General features: G+C 40.2%; 1 protein-coding gene across 2 annotated transcripts in view; it reads left to right on the forward strand.

The window, feature by feature from the left end:
- The window catches only part of ebf1a (EBF transcription factor 1a), a 133,179-nt gene that overhangs the window by 14,293 nt on the left and 101,427 nt on the right, over window positions 1-17,459 (forward strand). For both annotated transcript variants that reach the window (XM_079838383.1, XM_079838384.1), the window contains exon 6: window positions 1,069-1,137. In XM_079838383.1, the coding sequence (XP_079694509.1) occupies window positions 1,069-1,137 (69 nt within the window). The remainder of the gene's footprint in view (window positions 1-1,068; window positions 1,138-17,459) is intronic.

Consider the following 17,459-nt stretch of genomic DNA (forward strand, 5'->3'; position numbering starts at 1 on the left):
GAAGCCAGAGCATGCGTGGAGTCATTAGCATATCGTTGATGGGGGGGCTTGGCGGTTCACGAATGGTGGTGGGGGGCCTTGTTGTGGTTTCCCATGGGTTCTGGCTGGCTATTGGGTTATGAGAGTGTCACATCCATCTGTGCCCACCCCTCACATCCCAGAAAGCTTTGCTCCTGTGTGACCCACTTCTGAGAGAACATTGCTAAAGACTTGACTGCTCTCAGAGGAGTGAGAGAAAATGAGAGCAGAGAGAGGCAGGAAAGTAAAAATACAACAGCAAGGAAGAGTAAACTGAGACAGAAGCCCGACCGCACTCTGTCCAAACTAACCAGAACGCTTAGACCGCCAGGGTGCGGGAATGAGGAGTCAAGCTCAATCCATCTTATCAAGCTCATCAGGTCTAAAGGTGCCCACTCACACACAGATCTGTTCTGCTCCTATCACATGATGTCTCATGCCCTATGCTCTCTCTCACACTAGCCCCTCTGCCATCTGTGCAGGGAAACCTGAACTCACCGCCCCACCTGCTGTTTACCGCCAGCTTCCATCCGCCGAAGTCACCACGTATACACCCCTTTTCCATCCCTCCTGTCTTCTTTCACTTGCTCATGCTCTAGTATCCATCTTGTGTAATATATATCTATAATATATCTAAATTAGAAATATAATGATATAAAACATCTTCATTTGGGAACACATTAGCAACACTTAGGCACCTTCCCCCTTCTGTCTTACAGGATGTATGCTAAAATACTCTTCTTTACTTTCATCTCTCCTCCTGTATCCTTTCCGCTCATTCCTCTGCCCTCATCTTCTCTCTCCATCACTGCCCAGTTATCAGCCACACTTCTTATCCTTCAGGAACCGCCTCTGAGCGGGGCAGTCTGTTAGCTGTAATTACTGTGTGTACAGTACGAGTGAGTGTCTGCCTTGAAGGAGCAAAAGAAAGACTGCTTTATAATTGCTACCTCTTCCTTCTCCACTGTGTTTGAGTTCAGTGCTGACATATGTGCTGTAATACCCAGGTTAACTGCTCTTTCTCTCTTTCTCTCCCTCCATCTCTATTAGCCGCTGCTGTGACAAAAAAAGTTGTGGCAATCGTAACGAGACGCCCTCTGACCCAGTCATCATCGACAGGTAAGAGCTGGGTATTAGATGTTTGTATGTGTGTTGCAACATATCTGATCATCACACTAGACGGGAAGTCCAGTGGAAGTGTTGATAGCGTCTTTATTACAATTTAGGGAGTTATAAAGGATAGCAGAGTTTGTCAAGCTAGATTCCATATTAAAATTTGACACGAAAGAAAATGAGACTGTAAAGAAACTTGGCCTCAATACTTTTCTCAATATTACAATAGTTTTCAAAAAATGTTCAATTTATGTTTCTTTTCTACACACCGCATCCTTAAAAAACTAAAGGTAAAACTTTTTGTTAATTGATTGTTAAAAAAATTCCAGTGCTCACTAGCATTCAAAAGTTTGGGGTCAGTAAAATAATTTTTTTATTAAAAAAGTAATACTTTTATTTAGCCAGGATGCATTAAATTGAATAATATTGAGTAAAGACCTGGGGCCTCATTTATAAACGTTGCGTACGCACAAAAGAAGGCGTACGCCACTCTCTACGCACTAATTGGTATTTATAAAAAGCAAACTTGACGGGAAAATGTGCGGTCCTTCACGCAAGCTCTGACCCAGGCGTACGCACAAAAACGGGTGAAATGAGAAATGGCGACACCGTCGGCAGATGAAGAAACACGTGAAAGTGTGTGAAACTGTAGACCGTTGTGTAAAAGAAATGGCAATAGGCTACTGCCTCTCATAAATAACATGAATACTTCACAAAGCAAGTATTACAATTAACAGCCTACACAAACACCCGTTTGATCGATCTGCAGTGTAAAACAAACAAAATCAAACGAAAATTACAACAGAAATGCAAAAAAAGAAAAGAAAAGTGAAATATGTTCTGCAATAATATTGGCATGTTATGCAATTCATCCTCATAAATAATATGGTAAACAGAACGAAATAATGTTCAAAACTGATATTCTCGTCAATGTGTCCATCTGGCGGAGCAGATATAGATGCAATTAGATAGACAGATAGATAAATTAGGGAGATATATAGATACATTGATAAATAGATAGATAGATGTATTAATTGTCCACTGGGGAAAGTTGTTTTCATAGTAAAAATGTCTTCATCAGCTACGGAATCATGGTATTCATGCAAATGCCTTTAGTTTGTTTTATTTTCGATAAAATAACATATGACGTATGTCTCAACCATTCAGAAAGCTTCAAGACATTACATTTGCACTGAACTATTTCCCATTTCCACGTAGATAATAGGGATAGGGATTAATAGGGATTCCCCAATAATTGCCGGCAGTCTCTCATCAAGAGGGGTCAGCTCCGGTGTCCCGTCTCCCCCACCCGTGGTAGACACACTCTGAAGATGGAGCGCTAGACGCTTTTTTGCCTCGACTTTGATGTCCGACCATTTCTTTTTTATTTCGGCCACAGTCCGAGGTTGTGAGGCTATAACATTTACGGCGTCTGCAACCTTTTGCACCTCAAGTGCCTTTTTGGCATTAGTAATGCCCACACTGTGCCCTCCAAAAAATATTGTTCTCCTCTTTTCCACCTCGCCAACGATAATTTCTACTTCACTTTGAGTGAAGTTACGTTTTTTTGATTTCCTCTCTGTATTTGCCATGATTTCGCAATCGATGAATATTAACTTGTGGGCGTTTCACGGACTATTTATGGGCAACTATGGGCGTGACATGAAGCCGCAAAAGCTGCGCTACATTTAGAATTGATTGTGATTTATTAAGGGAAAACTGCGTAGGATGTGCGTGCGCACGGTTTTATAAATCCGAATATTTCTGTGCGTACGCACGTCCTATGTTTCATCCGTACGCCACTTCTGACGCAAATCCTACGCAAAGTTTTATAAATGAGGCCCCAGGTTCCCAGAAAAATATTAAACAGCACATTTATTTTCAATAAGAAGTGTATCACCAAATTAGCATACTAGAATGATTTCTGAAGTATCATATTGTGAAGGAATACATTTAGTTTTAAATATATATTTAAAAATCAAAAACAGTTACCGACTCCAAACTTTTGATTGGTAGTGTACAAAGAAATAACAGCCTGTTTTAATTTTTAATTTAGTATCAAATTATAAGTATAAAATCATTATATAAATGAAAATGAAGTGTCAAAGTCAAAACGACTAGTGTTGCTCTATAAACGCTTTGTGAACACATGTTTGTGGATGCTCTATATTACTATATACGCTCTGCTGCTCAGTATAAAACATTGCAAATCAAAGGCAGCAGTTCAAAGAATTCACCATCAGTGGGAAAAACAACCTGACAACAAGCATAAAAAAGCCTTACTGGGCTAAGAGTAATTGTTTAGTGATCGAGCTAGGCTGTTTTGAGGGCCTGTCGGGGTTGTTGAGTATGAAGTGTGCTCTGAAGTGTGCATGTATGAAGATGCGCAAGACTTCTGGAGAGAGCAGCATGTGCAGCGAAGCACGTTTCCTACCCTTTTTGTTTAAAAGATCATACAACCGTGTCACGTTATTATTGAGGGCAAGACTGTATCATTTCTGACTCTATCGTGCCGTGGTACGATTAAACTAAGCATGGATTTCTGCAGATTAAAGTGTGTTTAAGTGTCAAAGGTGTGTTCTGATCTGTGTGTTAATAAGTCAGTGGCCTGTGCTATCAGATGAACACAGCTGTAGGTTCACTGTGACTTTGCCAGCAATAGTGTTGTGTGTGTGTTTGTCAGAGAGTAAGAGCGGCTTCTACCTGGCTGCTGTGTCTGTGAGGCTGGCCCATTTCTGCTCCACTGGGTTAGAACGCTTCACAGCTCTCAAAGACAGCTGCAGCCCCTCAATGCCACGTGGCATCACCTCCACCCAACATACGCTCACACAAACACACTGCCCATCACTTACTCTTCTTGATTGTTTCCCTGTATAAAGTTTGTCTGAAAATTGCAGCGCCGCTGTAGCTGTTTGCGGTCTGAACGCTTGTTTTTCGGGTCTGGCTGAAGCCGGCAGCTGTGCTCGAGGTCACCGCAGACCCCGTTAGGCTCAGGTGCGAGGGCATCGCTAATTGCCTGTGAATTAAAAAAGGAATTAGCCACAGTTTCCTTTTAGTCATGTGTCTCTCCAAGATGGGAAAATAGGTCATTTGAAATATGGAAGAGTTTACTGGAACTTTCAATATTTTCTTGGCCACATTCACATTCTGTGGTTCCTAACAAACAAGGCGCAAGATGGAACAGAATCAATTACGGCAAGCGCAGGCGAGCACGCACGCGCTCCCAAATTCATCAAAAAATGTGATTTTGAGTGTCTTCCTTCCCTTGAAGTTATTTAGCTGAATAAATAAGAGCTCATTAGTGTGGTCTTGTTTCAAAGAGCTGATTAGGTTTTACAGCAGTAATTAGCAAGGCTAGCGCTAATTCCTCTGGAAGAGTAATGAAAGTGATTTCCTAATTAGGTTCCTCTCATAAGACGGCACAACAGGCCACTTCAGCGAAACCAGAGGAATGTCAGGGAAATAAAGCCAACTAACAATGCCTTATTAGATTGTTAAAAGAACAAATCTTACTCGCAGCAGATCTGTGCTCACGGGACCGTCGGCTCACGGTTCGAGTTCCCAGACTCATTGGGAAGCTTTTGAAAATGTGATTGGGGTAAATTGAATTACTCACGTGGAATTTAAACTGGTTCGCTAGCTAGCTTTCTTCTCAGAGGGTGTGTTTAGTTTACGTCGGATGGCTGTGTCTAATCTCATTTCATGTGTAAATGTATGTGTGTCCTGATTGATTCCCCGTCTTCTCCTTTTCTTCTTCTTTTACATTCTCAGCGCTGTTAATGCCCCAGTAAGATTATTTCAAATACTTTAATCTGCTCTCATTGACACGGACACAAAAGGCCAGTGACATCTAATAGCAGCCCTTTTCACTGCCTCCTGTTTCATCTCTTTCACGTCCCTTAGAAGCGCGATCTCTCTCTTATTCTCTTTCTCGATTTCTTTCTCTTATCATTGTGTGTGTTAGGAGTAATTGAAGCTCAATAAGCCGTACAGTAATGGGGAAAGGTGTCGTTCTATCTCCCTGGGAACATTGCAGTTGATGCCTTCCTCACTGTGGATACTTTTAAACACTGATAGTGATTTCAGAGTGCAGAAAGTTCCGAGTTCCAGCGCGAACCGTGGGAGTTCTGTGGCTTTGCTCTCGGTCGCGAGCCCTGACCCCGCTGGAAGGCTTTATTTGTGATGTAATCTTCAACATCTGGATATCCACTTCATGAAGAAATAACACAGTGAAGGATGGAAAACGCCACGAAACGAGCTTGATGTGCCCTTTCTCTGAATGTTTAATGGAGGTCTTTGGCTCGCAACTTTCCTGCTGGCCAGATTTGACCTTCTAGAAGAAGATCTTCAGCTCTCATGAAAGCAGAATAGGAAGTAATGTTTCTCAGGGTTCTTTCACAGAACCATTTTTGCTCCTGCTCTGCTAGGGGCCGCTCACACAGGATGTGCTATTTTATTCAAAAACAGCATGAGAATGACTTTAAAAGTTGAAATTCTTCTACAGTGAAGTGATCTATCTATCTATCTATCTATCTATCTATCTATCTATCTATCTATCTATCTATCTATCTATCTATCTATCTATCTATCTATCTATCTATCTATCTATCTATCTATCTATCTATCTATCTATCTATCTATCTATCTATCTATCTATCTATCTATCTATCTATCTATCTATCTATCTATCTATCTATCTATCTATATTTCTATATTTCTATCTATCTGTCATCTATCCATCCATCTATCCATCTATCCATCCTTCTATCCATCTATCCATCTATCTACGGATAGGAGAGAGACAGTGACAGCGAGCTGCGCTATTTTCTGCAGTATGTTTGCATTAGTGGATTAGCAGGCTCTATTTCACAGAACTGTTCTCTGAATCGGTGGCCAGAGAGTGATCCTCACAGGCTGGGGCTCCCATTGTTAACGTAATCCTGTCCGGTCTGTAGCCCTATTGTGTGGCAATTAAGACTGAGAGACTGTGGAGAGCTCAGCGTGAGTGTCTGTGTGTGCGAGCCATGAAAACGACAGTACTACAGTGAAGGAAAGCATTTGCAGTAAACATGCTTCTGTCTTCTCTCCAAAATTAACTTGTGTGTCTTTCCCTCTAAAAGAGATACACAGGAAGTGAGTGTGAAGGAAAATGTGTGCGTCGGCTTTAAAAAGTGTGCATGACTCTCCAGGCTGGGCTGTCACAACTGCTGAAAGGTGATGTGCTCCTATGCAGTGACAATGTCTCTTTCGAGAGAGAGAGAGAGAGAGAGAGAGAGAGGGAGAGGGAGAGGGAGAGGGAGAGAGAGAGAGAGAGAGAGAGAGAGAGAGAGAGAGAGAGAGAGAGAGAGAGAGAGAGAGTGTGTGTGTGTGTGTGTGTGTGTGTGTGCATGCTTGTATTTGTGAGTCTGTGTGCATAGGTGTAGATGTGTGGCCTACTTAAGCCCAAACGGTGCAGGAATAATAAAAGGCCAAGCTCTGCTGTTCCAAGTTAATACAGGGTTAAAGATATGCAGCTCACTGTCAACAATCCCATCATCCGCCTGGATGGTTCCCAAAGAAGAGCATGCACTCCTCTCCACTCGCCCGTGCCTGTGTGTGTGGCCCTGTGTATGCTGTTCTCCCCTGACAACTTCACCATTCTGTCTTTACTTACTGAGCGCCTACTTTTCTTCTCTGTTGTTCTCTCCCTCACACAATTATCCATGTATCTAAATGGGAATATTTTTATTTTTTTAATTTCTTAACTAAGCTAATTAATTAACCTGATTAATTAATTTTATATATATATATATATATATATATATATATATATATATATATATATATATATATATATATATATATATATATATATATATATATATATATATATATATATATATATATATATATATTATATATATATATATATATATATATATATATATAAAATAAGAAGAAAGAAAAAAAGTATATATTTCATGTTTTAAATAGATTCCATACACAAAGCAAAGCTTATTTTTTTCCCTGATTTTAGCTACTGGTACATTTTCAACAATATCCAGGTCTCCATCAATGTATTTTTAAGCAAATTTTATGATATTGCATTAAAAGATACTTGATGAAACATGAAGATGCAAATACAAGTTCTAATTTCCAAATGTGCATAGAAACGTTTGAGGTTGGTAAGATGTTTTTGAAAGAAGGCTCTTATGCTCTCCAAAGTTGCATTAATTTGATCAACGCCATGAGAGTAGAAATATTGTGAAATATGATCAAATTTTAAAATAACTGTTTTCTATTTGAATGTTTTAAAATGTAATTTATTCCTGTGATGGCAAAGCTGAATCTTCAGCATCATTACTCCAGTCTTCAGTGTCACATGATCCATCAGAAATCATTCTAATATGATGATTTGCAGCTCAAGTAATATTTAGAAAGAAAGTTAAAAAGATCACTGCTTTATTCGTTAGATTTTTGCATAAATTACACTGGCAACATTGGCTAATTTTGTCCCAAATACATAAGTCATAAACACACACATACAAACACACAGCTATTTTCTCTGCTCTGCTCAGTGCTCTTCTATCTCTCTGCTTGTCCAGCCTGTTGTTCACGCACAGGGCATGAGGTTGTGATCTCTGGAAAGACTGATCGGCCCTTCAGGCTAGTGCTAGAAACCCTGGCAGTCAGAGTCTCCTCTGCTCTCACAGATAAGAGCCACGGATCAGCCAGATCACTGATCCACTTCATACGCTTTAGACAGATCTGACCCACAGGATGACTGATTAGACACTCAATGCTACTGACAACACTTACTGAGGAAAAACCGAGAGGAAAACTTCATTTTACTCCCAAGAAAAACAACCAAACTGTCTCATTTTCACACACTAGCGGTGCCACATATTAGACTGGTGTTGTTTTAAGAAGCATGTGTGCGGGTGAGACCGTGTGTTTGTGTGTGTTCATATGGAGGGTATTGTTGATGTATGCCATTTCCTCATGAGTGTGTGTGTGTGTTGATTGAGGAATGTCAGACAGGAAGTGCTCCTCCCGGGGAAGGTGATGTCACTGCAGCTTCAGGGCGGCTTCCTGTCTACTTCTGCAGCAACAGATGCACTCTCCCAATCGGTCACTTTTTTAGCCATAAGCCCACATATACAACTTATAAACGTTAAACCTGATGTTTTTTCTCAGTCTGCTCTAAGCAACCTCAGATTCCCCTGTAAAGGGCATGCTGGGAAAACATCCCCTCTCTGCCTCTCTCCACTGCATGCTCTCACGCAGAGACATCAGGGTAATCCTGTTATTTCTGTCAACACACACACACACACACATTTGTACAAGTGACCAACCACATCTGAAAATTGTAAAAAACAAAAACAACAACTTTAAAGTATGTGGACAGCATCCCTAGATTTTTATTTGCTCTTCCAATGCCTTAGTATTGTTGTCTTTCTGATATATAATAAATATATCTGATGATCTTTAAGAAATACTTTAAGCTAAATTTTCATAAAGCATGTTTTTGAATATTTATTGAAATTACTTTTTAGTTTATTTTTCTTAAAAATCTTGCGTTAATCAAGAAAAAGCTAAAAATATATGAATACTCAAGTAAATGAATCCTGTTTAAATGATTTTTTTTTAGATCTTTCCCTAGAAAAAGACAAAACAGTCAGATGAAGAATATGATTTTTTTCACATTCTCTATTGGCTTCTCTCATCCATATGGCGAGGCCCATCAAGATTTCATAGATCTATATTTAGCATTGTGTACCGCTCAGTGGGTGTGTGTATTTGCGTGCGCACTGCACAGAGGGAACCCCCGTGTCTGAAGTCCATTGTTGTGGTTTGTTGTGTTTGGGATGCACTTCCTGTGGTGAGAGGTCAGCAGCGCGCAGCCTCGGCTGGCTGCTGAATAATTCATGCCATTGACTTTGTGTCAGCTTTCACAGGCGTGCCCAGGGATGTTTTATTCATTTATCTCATTTAGGGGCCCTGCCTGCACCTGTTCCACCATTAAGCACCCCACTCATTTGCATTAGATGCTAATTTAGTTTACCGGCAAGCCTGGGTTCCCCTATTTTCATTATATTTTCTTAGAAACAAATATTATACTTTACACGATACATCGATTTTTACATGGACTATGAATATATGCATTGTCAGTCTTAAAATTAAGAACGAAAGACAGAAAGAGATTTTGTAACTGTTAAGCACTCATTGTTCACTAATTATAGTTTATTGTAAAAAAAGAGCCCCATTACTGAAACTCATAACATTGGAAGTGTGTGAACATGAGTGTGTGTGTGTTTAGAAGGTGTCAGAGGGAACAGACTTGCCCTGGAGCAAGTTAAGCACAGATGTGCCTCTTTATACCCCTTCTCTTAGCTCCCGCCCTATTCCCTCACTCCGCATGAAGATCACCTTTCTTTTAAACACACACACACTGTCATTTCCCCTGTCATCCATCTGTCTCTCTTTTTCTCTCTTTGTTCTATTTTTATCGCCACAATCATATCATCTTAGGTCAATACTTTGCTATACATTCTCATTCAATTCAGGTAAAGGGAACAGAATTTATTCTGTTAAGTGAACATGAATTGGCATTCGCAATGCATTTTTCTTTTCTGCAATGTGATGCTAATGTATTTTATATATTGGGAATTAATTGGATGGTAAAAAGTGGTCATAACATACATGCCAGAATTACATGAATGTGAGATTGACATAGCAATGCTTTGAGCTTTTTGGCTACTTGTTAACATTATTTAAAGTTGTGCTTAAACGGAAGTATCGACAGATCTTTTGTACTGTATTGTGACATTCATCTGAATAACATCTGAAAAAAAAAATGTAGGGCAGGGACTTTGTTTTATTCATTGGTTGTTTATTTAACAACATTAAAAGCCCTATCATACGCCTGACGCAATGCGGCACCAGGCGCGACGCAAGTGTTTATGGCTAGTTTCAGCCTGACGCAGTTATCATTTTCACGTCCATGGGAGCATTTGCACCCATTTGTGCGCCCATGGGCGTGCTGGTCTGAAAACAAGGTGTGTTCAGGCGCATTGTTGACGGGTTTCTAGTTTGAGGCAAATGAAAACGACTGCTCAATTGACCAACAAAACCTGGTCTAAAGTCAATAGTGCAGTATTTTTTGTGTTGTTTAAAGGCCGCGTTAGTAATATGGAATAATACACAGATGAATGAGTCACAATAAGATTAGATATGTACATTAGAACTTGAATAGGGTGAATTTTTAAGACCTCATCGCTTGTTCACGCACACCTCCCACGTTGCTACCGTGAGGGTGAGATGTTAAGACCTCTCACAGCAAATGTATTCAATGGACGACTCTGTATGTCTGTCCAGATCAGTGTTAGTTTGTGTATGTGTGTGTTTCATTAGTATCACGCAGAATACAGAGCCTTTTCAGTGTCTGACACTGCTCAAATATGTTTTTACCACTGAACGTGCTTTTCGCTGTTGGACCCGAGTGTGTTGGCTGTATGTGTGTTGTGTGTGCCACACATTGGGCCCACCTGGAAATTAATCTTGTTTGTACTGTCTGAGACTGACTACATTATGCCTTATGTCTACTCCTCTAATTGCTAAACCCATCAGCTCTGCCTAATAAAAATATCTATCTGAACTCGATGCCATGCCTTGACAATTTAATCTACATTGGAAACCATTAGAGGAACGGATCACCTAAGAAAGAAAGTTCTGTCATTATTTACGCACCATCATGATGGTTGCTATGACTTTCTTGCTCAAACGAAAATATTTGGAGTCCTGGTGGTCTGGGAAGTGATGCTTTCAAGCACCATAAAAGTGTCATGACAATCCATATGACTTGTGCGTTATATTGCAAGTCTGCTGAAACCATACGATAAAAATGTATTAACAACTGACATCACAGTTATGAAACTAATGCTGTTGTATGTATAAGCTAGTTTGACGCATCTTGAGTCGCCATATTAAAAATAAAATATGTACTTGAATGTGAGATGTGTGTTTGATTAAGAAGTCTGTTCTTCTGAATAATGTATAATTTGAAAATAGCACACTATTTTTACATACTATTATAAAATAGAGAACTTTTATGTATTTTTTGGAGACCGGTGATGTTATAAATGGCATTATATGGAAAAGAGCAACAAGTACATTCTGCTAAACATCTCTTTTTATAACCCATTGAAGAACGAAACAGGTCAAACTGATTTAAAATAACACAAGGGTGAGTAAATGATAACAAAATTGTCATTTTTAGGTGAACTATCCCTTTAAACATCTCTTGCTTGCATTTGTTCACTATTTGGAAATGGTCTTAAAATCATTAACAAAGACTTAAGGTTTTGGCAATAAATACGGGAGGTGCAGTAGCTGTATAGGTCAGTAAGGTGTCTGAGAGGTCTATCACTAACACTAATCATTATCTTTCTCCGTCAATATGCTGTACATCAGGGTTTCGATCACCAGTCTGTTCAAACATGAGCGCAGAGATGACGAATGCAGCTATTGGATTGTCGTATCTCAAAGCACACCATCAGTACTCAGCTATTTGATTGACATCCTGTATATTTGGGCCTTAGGGTAGAGGATTGTGGGAACTGTAGTGCACAGTGAATGTGTGTTGGAGGCCAGCAGAGTTGCTGAGTAGTGGATGATTATACAGCCCTAAGGTGTTGATGGCTTCACTGGGCTGGCCTGGAGCTCCCTCCCTGTTGTGTTCCTGATGTTTCTTTCTTTCTCTCTCTCTCTTTCACCATCTTGTTTTTTTTTTTTTTTTTTTCTGGGGCCGGGCAAAACTGCCTCAGGGGACTGTGGGTAACTGTGATTGACAGCCAGATGCAGGCAGAGGTCGAAGCTGCTTTAAAACGTCAATGGGCTTTCATCTTGTAGCAGACACCAGCTCTCTTTATACACACACTCTCGCTCTTTCACTCTCTTTATGTGCTGAAACACACAAACACAATCAACGCAAAATATGGTGCTAATGTTACGTAATATAATCTGCACTGAATTAGCCACTTACAACTACGAGTGCACAAGATTTTTTCATGGTTTAAGAGACTTCTTCTGCCTTGCTGAAAGTAAAACAGTCTAGACCTACATAAACTTCCATGCTGGTACACAATTTGTTGGTCAACCAGCACGGTGCTTTTCATGAAGTTGGTTCACTGGACACGCTGTGGTTAAGTTAGTTAAAGTCAACATGAAATTAAAATTGATGATACATTTTTTTTTCATTCATCTGCCCCTGCCCCCTTGTAATCTTGAATCAAAGTAACTCCTCTCCTCTCCTCTCCTCTCCTCTCCTCTCCTCTCCTCTCCTCTCCTCTCCTCTCCTCTCCTCTCCTCTCCTCTCCTCTCCTCTCCTCTCCTCTCCTCTCCTCTCCTCTCCTCTCCTCTCCTCTCCTCTCCTCTCCTCTCCTCTCCTCTCCTCTCCTCTCCTCTCCTCTCCTCTCCTCTCCTCTCCTCTCCTCTCCTCTCCTCTCCTCTCCTCTCCTCTCCTCTCCTCTCCCCTCCCCTCCCCTCCTCTCCCCTCCCCTCCCCTCCCCTCCCCTCTCCTCTCCTCTCCTCTCCTCTCCTCTCCTCTCCTCTCCTCTCCTCTCCTCTCCTCTCCTCTCCTCTCCTCTCCTCTCCTCTCCTCTGATGATGTGCTTTTTGGCGTGAGGGCGGGACAACCTGTCACTCACATGAGATTGCAGCAACAGCAAACCACAACGATCCAACAATCCAATCAATTCCTGATAGACAAAATCAAGTCAGATCCTACTTTTGTTTGTGAAGCCAAAGCCATTTCACATGTACATACGTCACAATAGGAAAAAAAGACTATCACAAGTTCTGTTTCATGCCAACTTGAGAAGCCTACAACATATGCTGGGAAAAGTAAAAGTCTGACGCTTGGATATTTAGAAACGTTTCAAATCAAGCTCCTATATGTGTGACTGAAGAATATCTCCTTTTTGGTCACACACATTCTCTGGGTTTACGGGGACTCTCCATAGGCATAATGGTTTTTATACTGTACAGTACAAACTGTATCTTCTATCCCCCTATACTTAACCTACCCCTAAACCTACCCATCACACAAAACTATTAGCATTTTTTAATGATAAAAAAAAAAACACTGTTTAGTATGTTTTTAAGCCATTTGGTTTACCATATTTATGTTGTAATGCCCATGTCATTATGCACATTTGTGTCCTCATAAACCACATATACCGGTACACACACACACGTTGGATTTGCATTTCATACTGTATAAACTGTATATCCCCTAAAGCTAAACCTCCCCATCACATAAAACTTCAAAAAACATAATTTTGTATGATTTATAAGATGTTTTCCTAATGGGGACCAAAAAATGTCTGATTTCTGGTATTATCCTCCTTGTGGGAACATTTGGTCCTCACCACGTAGGAAATACCAGGACCACACACACACACACACACACACACACACACACACAAATCTGTCTAGCAGGAGCTGGTGGAGGCGTCTCTCATTTCTCATCTGTTTCATCCTCCATGCGTAATCAGATTTCAGTGTTTGCTGAGGAAAGAGGACCACTCACTCTCAGAAAGACACGCCTAGAGCCTCCTTGTCTCTGTGTCTGTGTATGCCACCCGGTCTGGGTGTTAGCATAGTCTGAATTACAAATATTTCTTACCTGCTGACTTTCATGTTTTGGTCAGTGTAGTGTATGCTCTTGTAGGCGAGCACGTGTAGTGCCGGAGAGGTAATGTGAATCTTTATTATTAATGTGCATGTAGAAATAAAAATGCTAATCTTGTCCATATTAATGGCTTGAACGGTTCCCATGTTGCCTTGAAGTCCTGCGTGAAGTGATGTCCACTTCTACTCACAAGCGCTTATGTTATCACTATTCACATACACTTACAAACAGACAATGAGAGAGAGAGCTGTGGCCCCTGGCAGGGTAAATGGATGGCTCAGGTTACAGTTCTGTGAGTGCTGGATGAAGAGAGAGAGAGAATGAGAGAGAGTGAGAGGGCTGTGAAGAATCTTCTGGATCACAAAAGGGTCAGAGGATGAAAATAGATGGACATGTTAGTTCAGCTCTGGGTGAATTCAGACTGGTTCCTCACCTTCCCTCAGAGCTCACCTGACCTCCTGTCCCCCAATCTTTTTTAGGGATACACAGCAAGAGAGTTTGTTGGAGTGTGCCCTTTTTATGTGCATTGTTTAAAAGCACACAGCTTAGGCAAGCTTCCTCTGTGTAGGCTGCATTTTCATCATTAGAATGATTTCTGAAGGATCATGTGGCACTGAAGACTAGAGTAATGGCTGCTGAAAATTCAGCTTTGCTATTACAGGAATAAATTAAAAAAAAAATGTAATAATAAAAAACACTTGTTTTTAAAATTGTAATAATATTTCACAATATTAGTGTTTTTACTGTGTTTTTGATCAAATAAATTCACACATGGTGAGCGTATGCAACACCTTTCAAAAAGTTTTACTCACCCCAGACTAGATGGTAAAGATAAATACTCAAAGATAAAACAGGTAATTGCGAGAAGTTTAAAGGGGTGGTAAACCACGATTTCACTATTCTAACTTTAGCTAGCGTGTAATGTTGCTGCTTGAGCATAAACAACATCTGCAAAGTTACAACATTCAAAGTTTAAAGCAAAGGGAGATATTTGCTTTTAAAGAAATCAGTTTGCACTCTAAAAAAAAAAGGTTCTATATGGCACCAAAAATAGTTCTTGGCTCGTAATCATAGGGGAACCTTTTTTAGTGCTATATAGCACCATTTTTGGTGCTTCAGTGGTTCTTCAGCGGTTCTTCAGAGGTTCTTCACCGGTTCTTCAGAGGTTCTTCACCGGTTCTTTGACTAAGGTGCTATATAGCACCTCTGAAGAACCACTGAAGCACCAAAATTGGTGCTATATAGCACTAAAAAAGGTTCCCTTATGATTACGAGACTTTTTTTTTAGAGTGTAAGAACTACAGCAAACGGCCAGTAGGCGACTACACACATTCCTCCAGGGTTGGTGACATCAACAGGCTCAATATTTACATAAACCCCTCCTCCGAGAATATTCAATAAGGGGGTGAGGCCATTTTGTATCGCGGCGCTGTTGTGGTATAGTTAGGCTGGAGTGTTGTTGCCGCGATGCCAAGGAAACGCTGTTATTTTCATCCGGATTGCAGGTCTGGGGTACTTGCTCTCTTCAGCCTTCCTTGGACGGGGGTGTGTTGCAGAGCGTTTAACATACAGCATGTTATATGCACGTGTGTTTGAGACGGGGAACAGGCACGCGCGGGGCTCCCTGCAGTACATCTCACGGAGGAAAACATCCACCGTCTTCGCGATTTCAATGCCGGATTTGCACAACGTCAGCTGCGTGAAAAAAAACACTGCCGGTGCGTGGATGCACGACGCGCGCGTTGCACATTTCACGGAGGACAACTTCCACAAACTTCGCGAGTTCAATACAGGATATGCACAACGGCTTGTCCTGAAAGCTGGATTTACAAACAGAAGCTGTTTACGGGCCACAAACTGTAAGTCTGATTTATTTTTCATCGATGTGTTTTCCTGTAATAGGTTGTAGCAAGGAAGTAAACAGATGACAGCGCTTTTCTGCAAACCAGTCTGTTAAATGCTCATTCATACTTAACGTTATCCGACGAACACCTAACGTTACAAACACTAACGTTAAAATCTCAACAGCGAACCTGGCATTAGTGTAAATGATTCTTTGATTAGAGCTTTTATGTATTGTTCATCTACAGGCATGCTAAACATGGTTCTGTGTGTGATTTGGCTAACTTACTAGTTAAAGCCAGTGCTTAGTGTTCGTTTTGGGTTAGTTCTTGCGACAGATATTTGGCTATAATCGTTCTAAAAATACAAAAGTTAAAGTGCCATTCAGTAGCGATCATTATAGATCCGCAGTCTTTACTCTCGAGGACTGAACAGGTTCTGCTCGATCATCTTAACTCAAATGTTCTGGGTCTGATTCGGGCTCATATGGTTTTATTGACGCCGTTGTTTCTAATACTGACCAAAACACAGCCTCCGGTAAAGGTAAGGGGCGTGACGTTTCCGACAAACGTGCACTGCGGTTAGCGAATCACAACACACTGGGCCAGCTAACCAATCTGAGCCCATCGCGTATTTTTGAGGGACTGGCTTCATACAACCCGGAAAGCATCAGACCGTTTTACAAGGAGGGACAGAGCAGTGTAGAATAAAGGTCAAATATATGAAAAATAAGGCAATTTTTTTTAAAACGAAGCATGAACACATGTTACAGTGCACCCCACAAACACAGTCAAGCCTTCAAAAGAATGTGTTTTACCACCCCTTTAATATAAGAAATAATAATTGTGAGATGTAAATTTGGAATTTCCTCTAGTGGAAGAACCTGGTATCTATATATTAACATATATGTGACCCTGGACCATCAAACCTCATGAATAAATAAGCTTTCCATTGCTATATGGTTTGTTAGGATAGGACAATATTTGCCCGAGATACAACTAATTGAAAATCTGCAATCTGAGGGTGCAAAAACCTTTAAAGTTGTCCAAATGAAGTCCTTAGCAACGCATATTACTACTACTAATAATAATAATACATTATATTTACGGTAGGAAATTTAAAAAAATATCTAAATGATCTTTACTTAATATCCTAATGATTGTTGGCATAAAAGAAAGATTTTGACCTGTACAGTTTATTGTTGGCTATTGCCACAAATATACCTATGCGACTTATGACTGGTCACATAACATTATATATAAAATACAGGGCTTGACTTTTAAAAAAAATAAACTGTCAGATCACATGGAAATATGGATATGCATTTCACTAGGCTACTGTATGGGCTCATACACAAAATATGCTAGATTTAAATTATGTCATAGCTGATAGAACACTGATGAGAATATTGCTTGAGAATAAATTAATATATATATTTTTTCAGACAAGCAACTGTTTTCCCCGTCTAGATTAAGGAGCTTTACACACAACCGCATAGGCATATTTGATGGCCTGTCATGTTATACATGTCATGTTGACATGATTTGGGTGTGTACAGTGGTCATTTACATATAGCCAACAATACATTTCCCAACAACTAAATTTTGGTCAGTGAAGTGGTTAGTAACTTTGAAAACCACTAGCCACAGTGGCTGGTGAGCAAAAAAGTTAATGCCAAGCCCTGATAACATGTATTAATATATTTTAAAATAAAATAATAATTATTAATTATTTAGTTCAGTTAGAGAACAGACACTACACATTAAAAAAAACGAGAGTCGCAGCAGGATTTCATTTGCGATTTCATTCGAGA

The sequence above is a fragment of the Gobio gobio genome (genome assembly GCF_949357685.1).
Source record: "Gobio gobio genome assembly, chromosome: 16".
NCBI lineage: Eukaryota > Metazoa > Chordata > Actinopteri > Cypriniformes > Gobionidae > Gobio > Gobio gobio.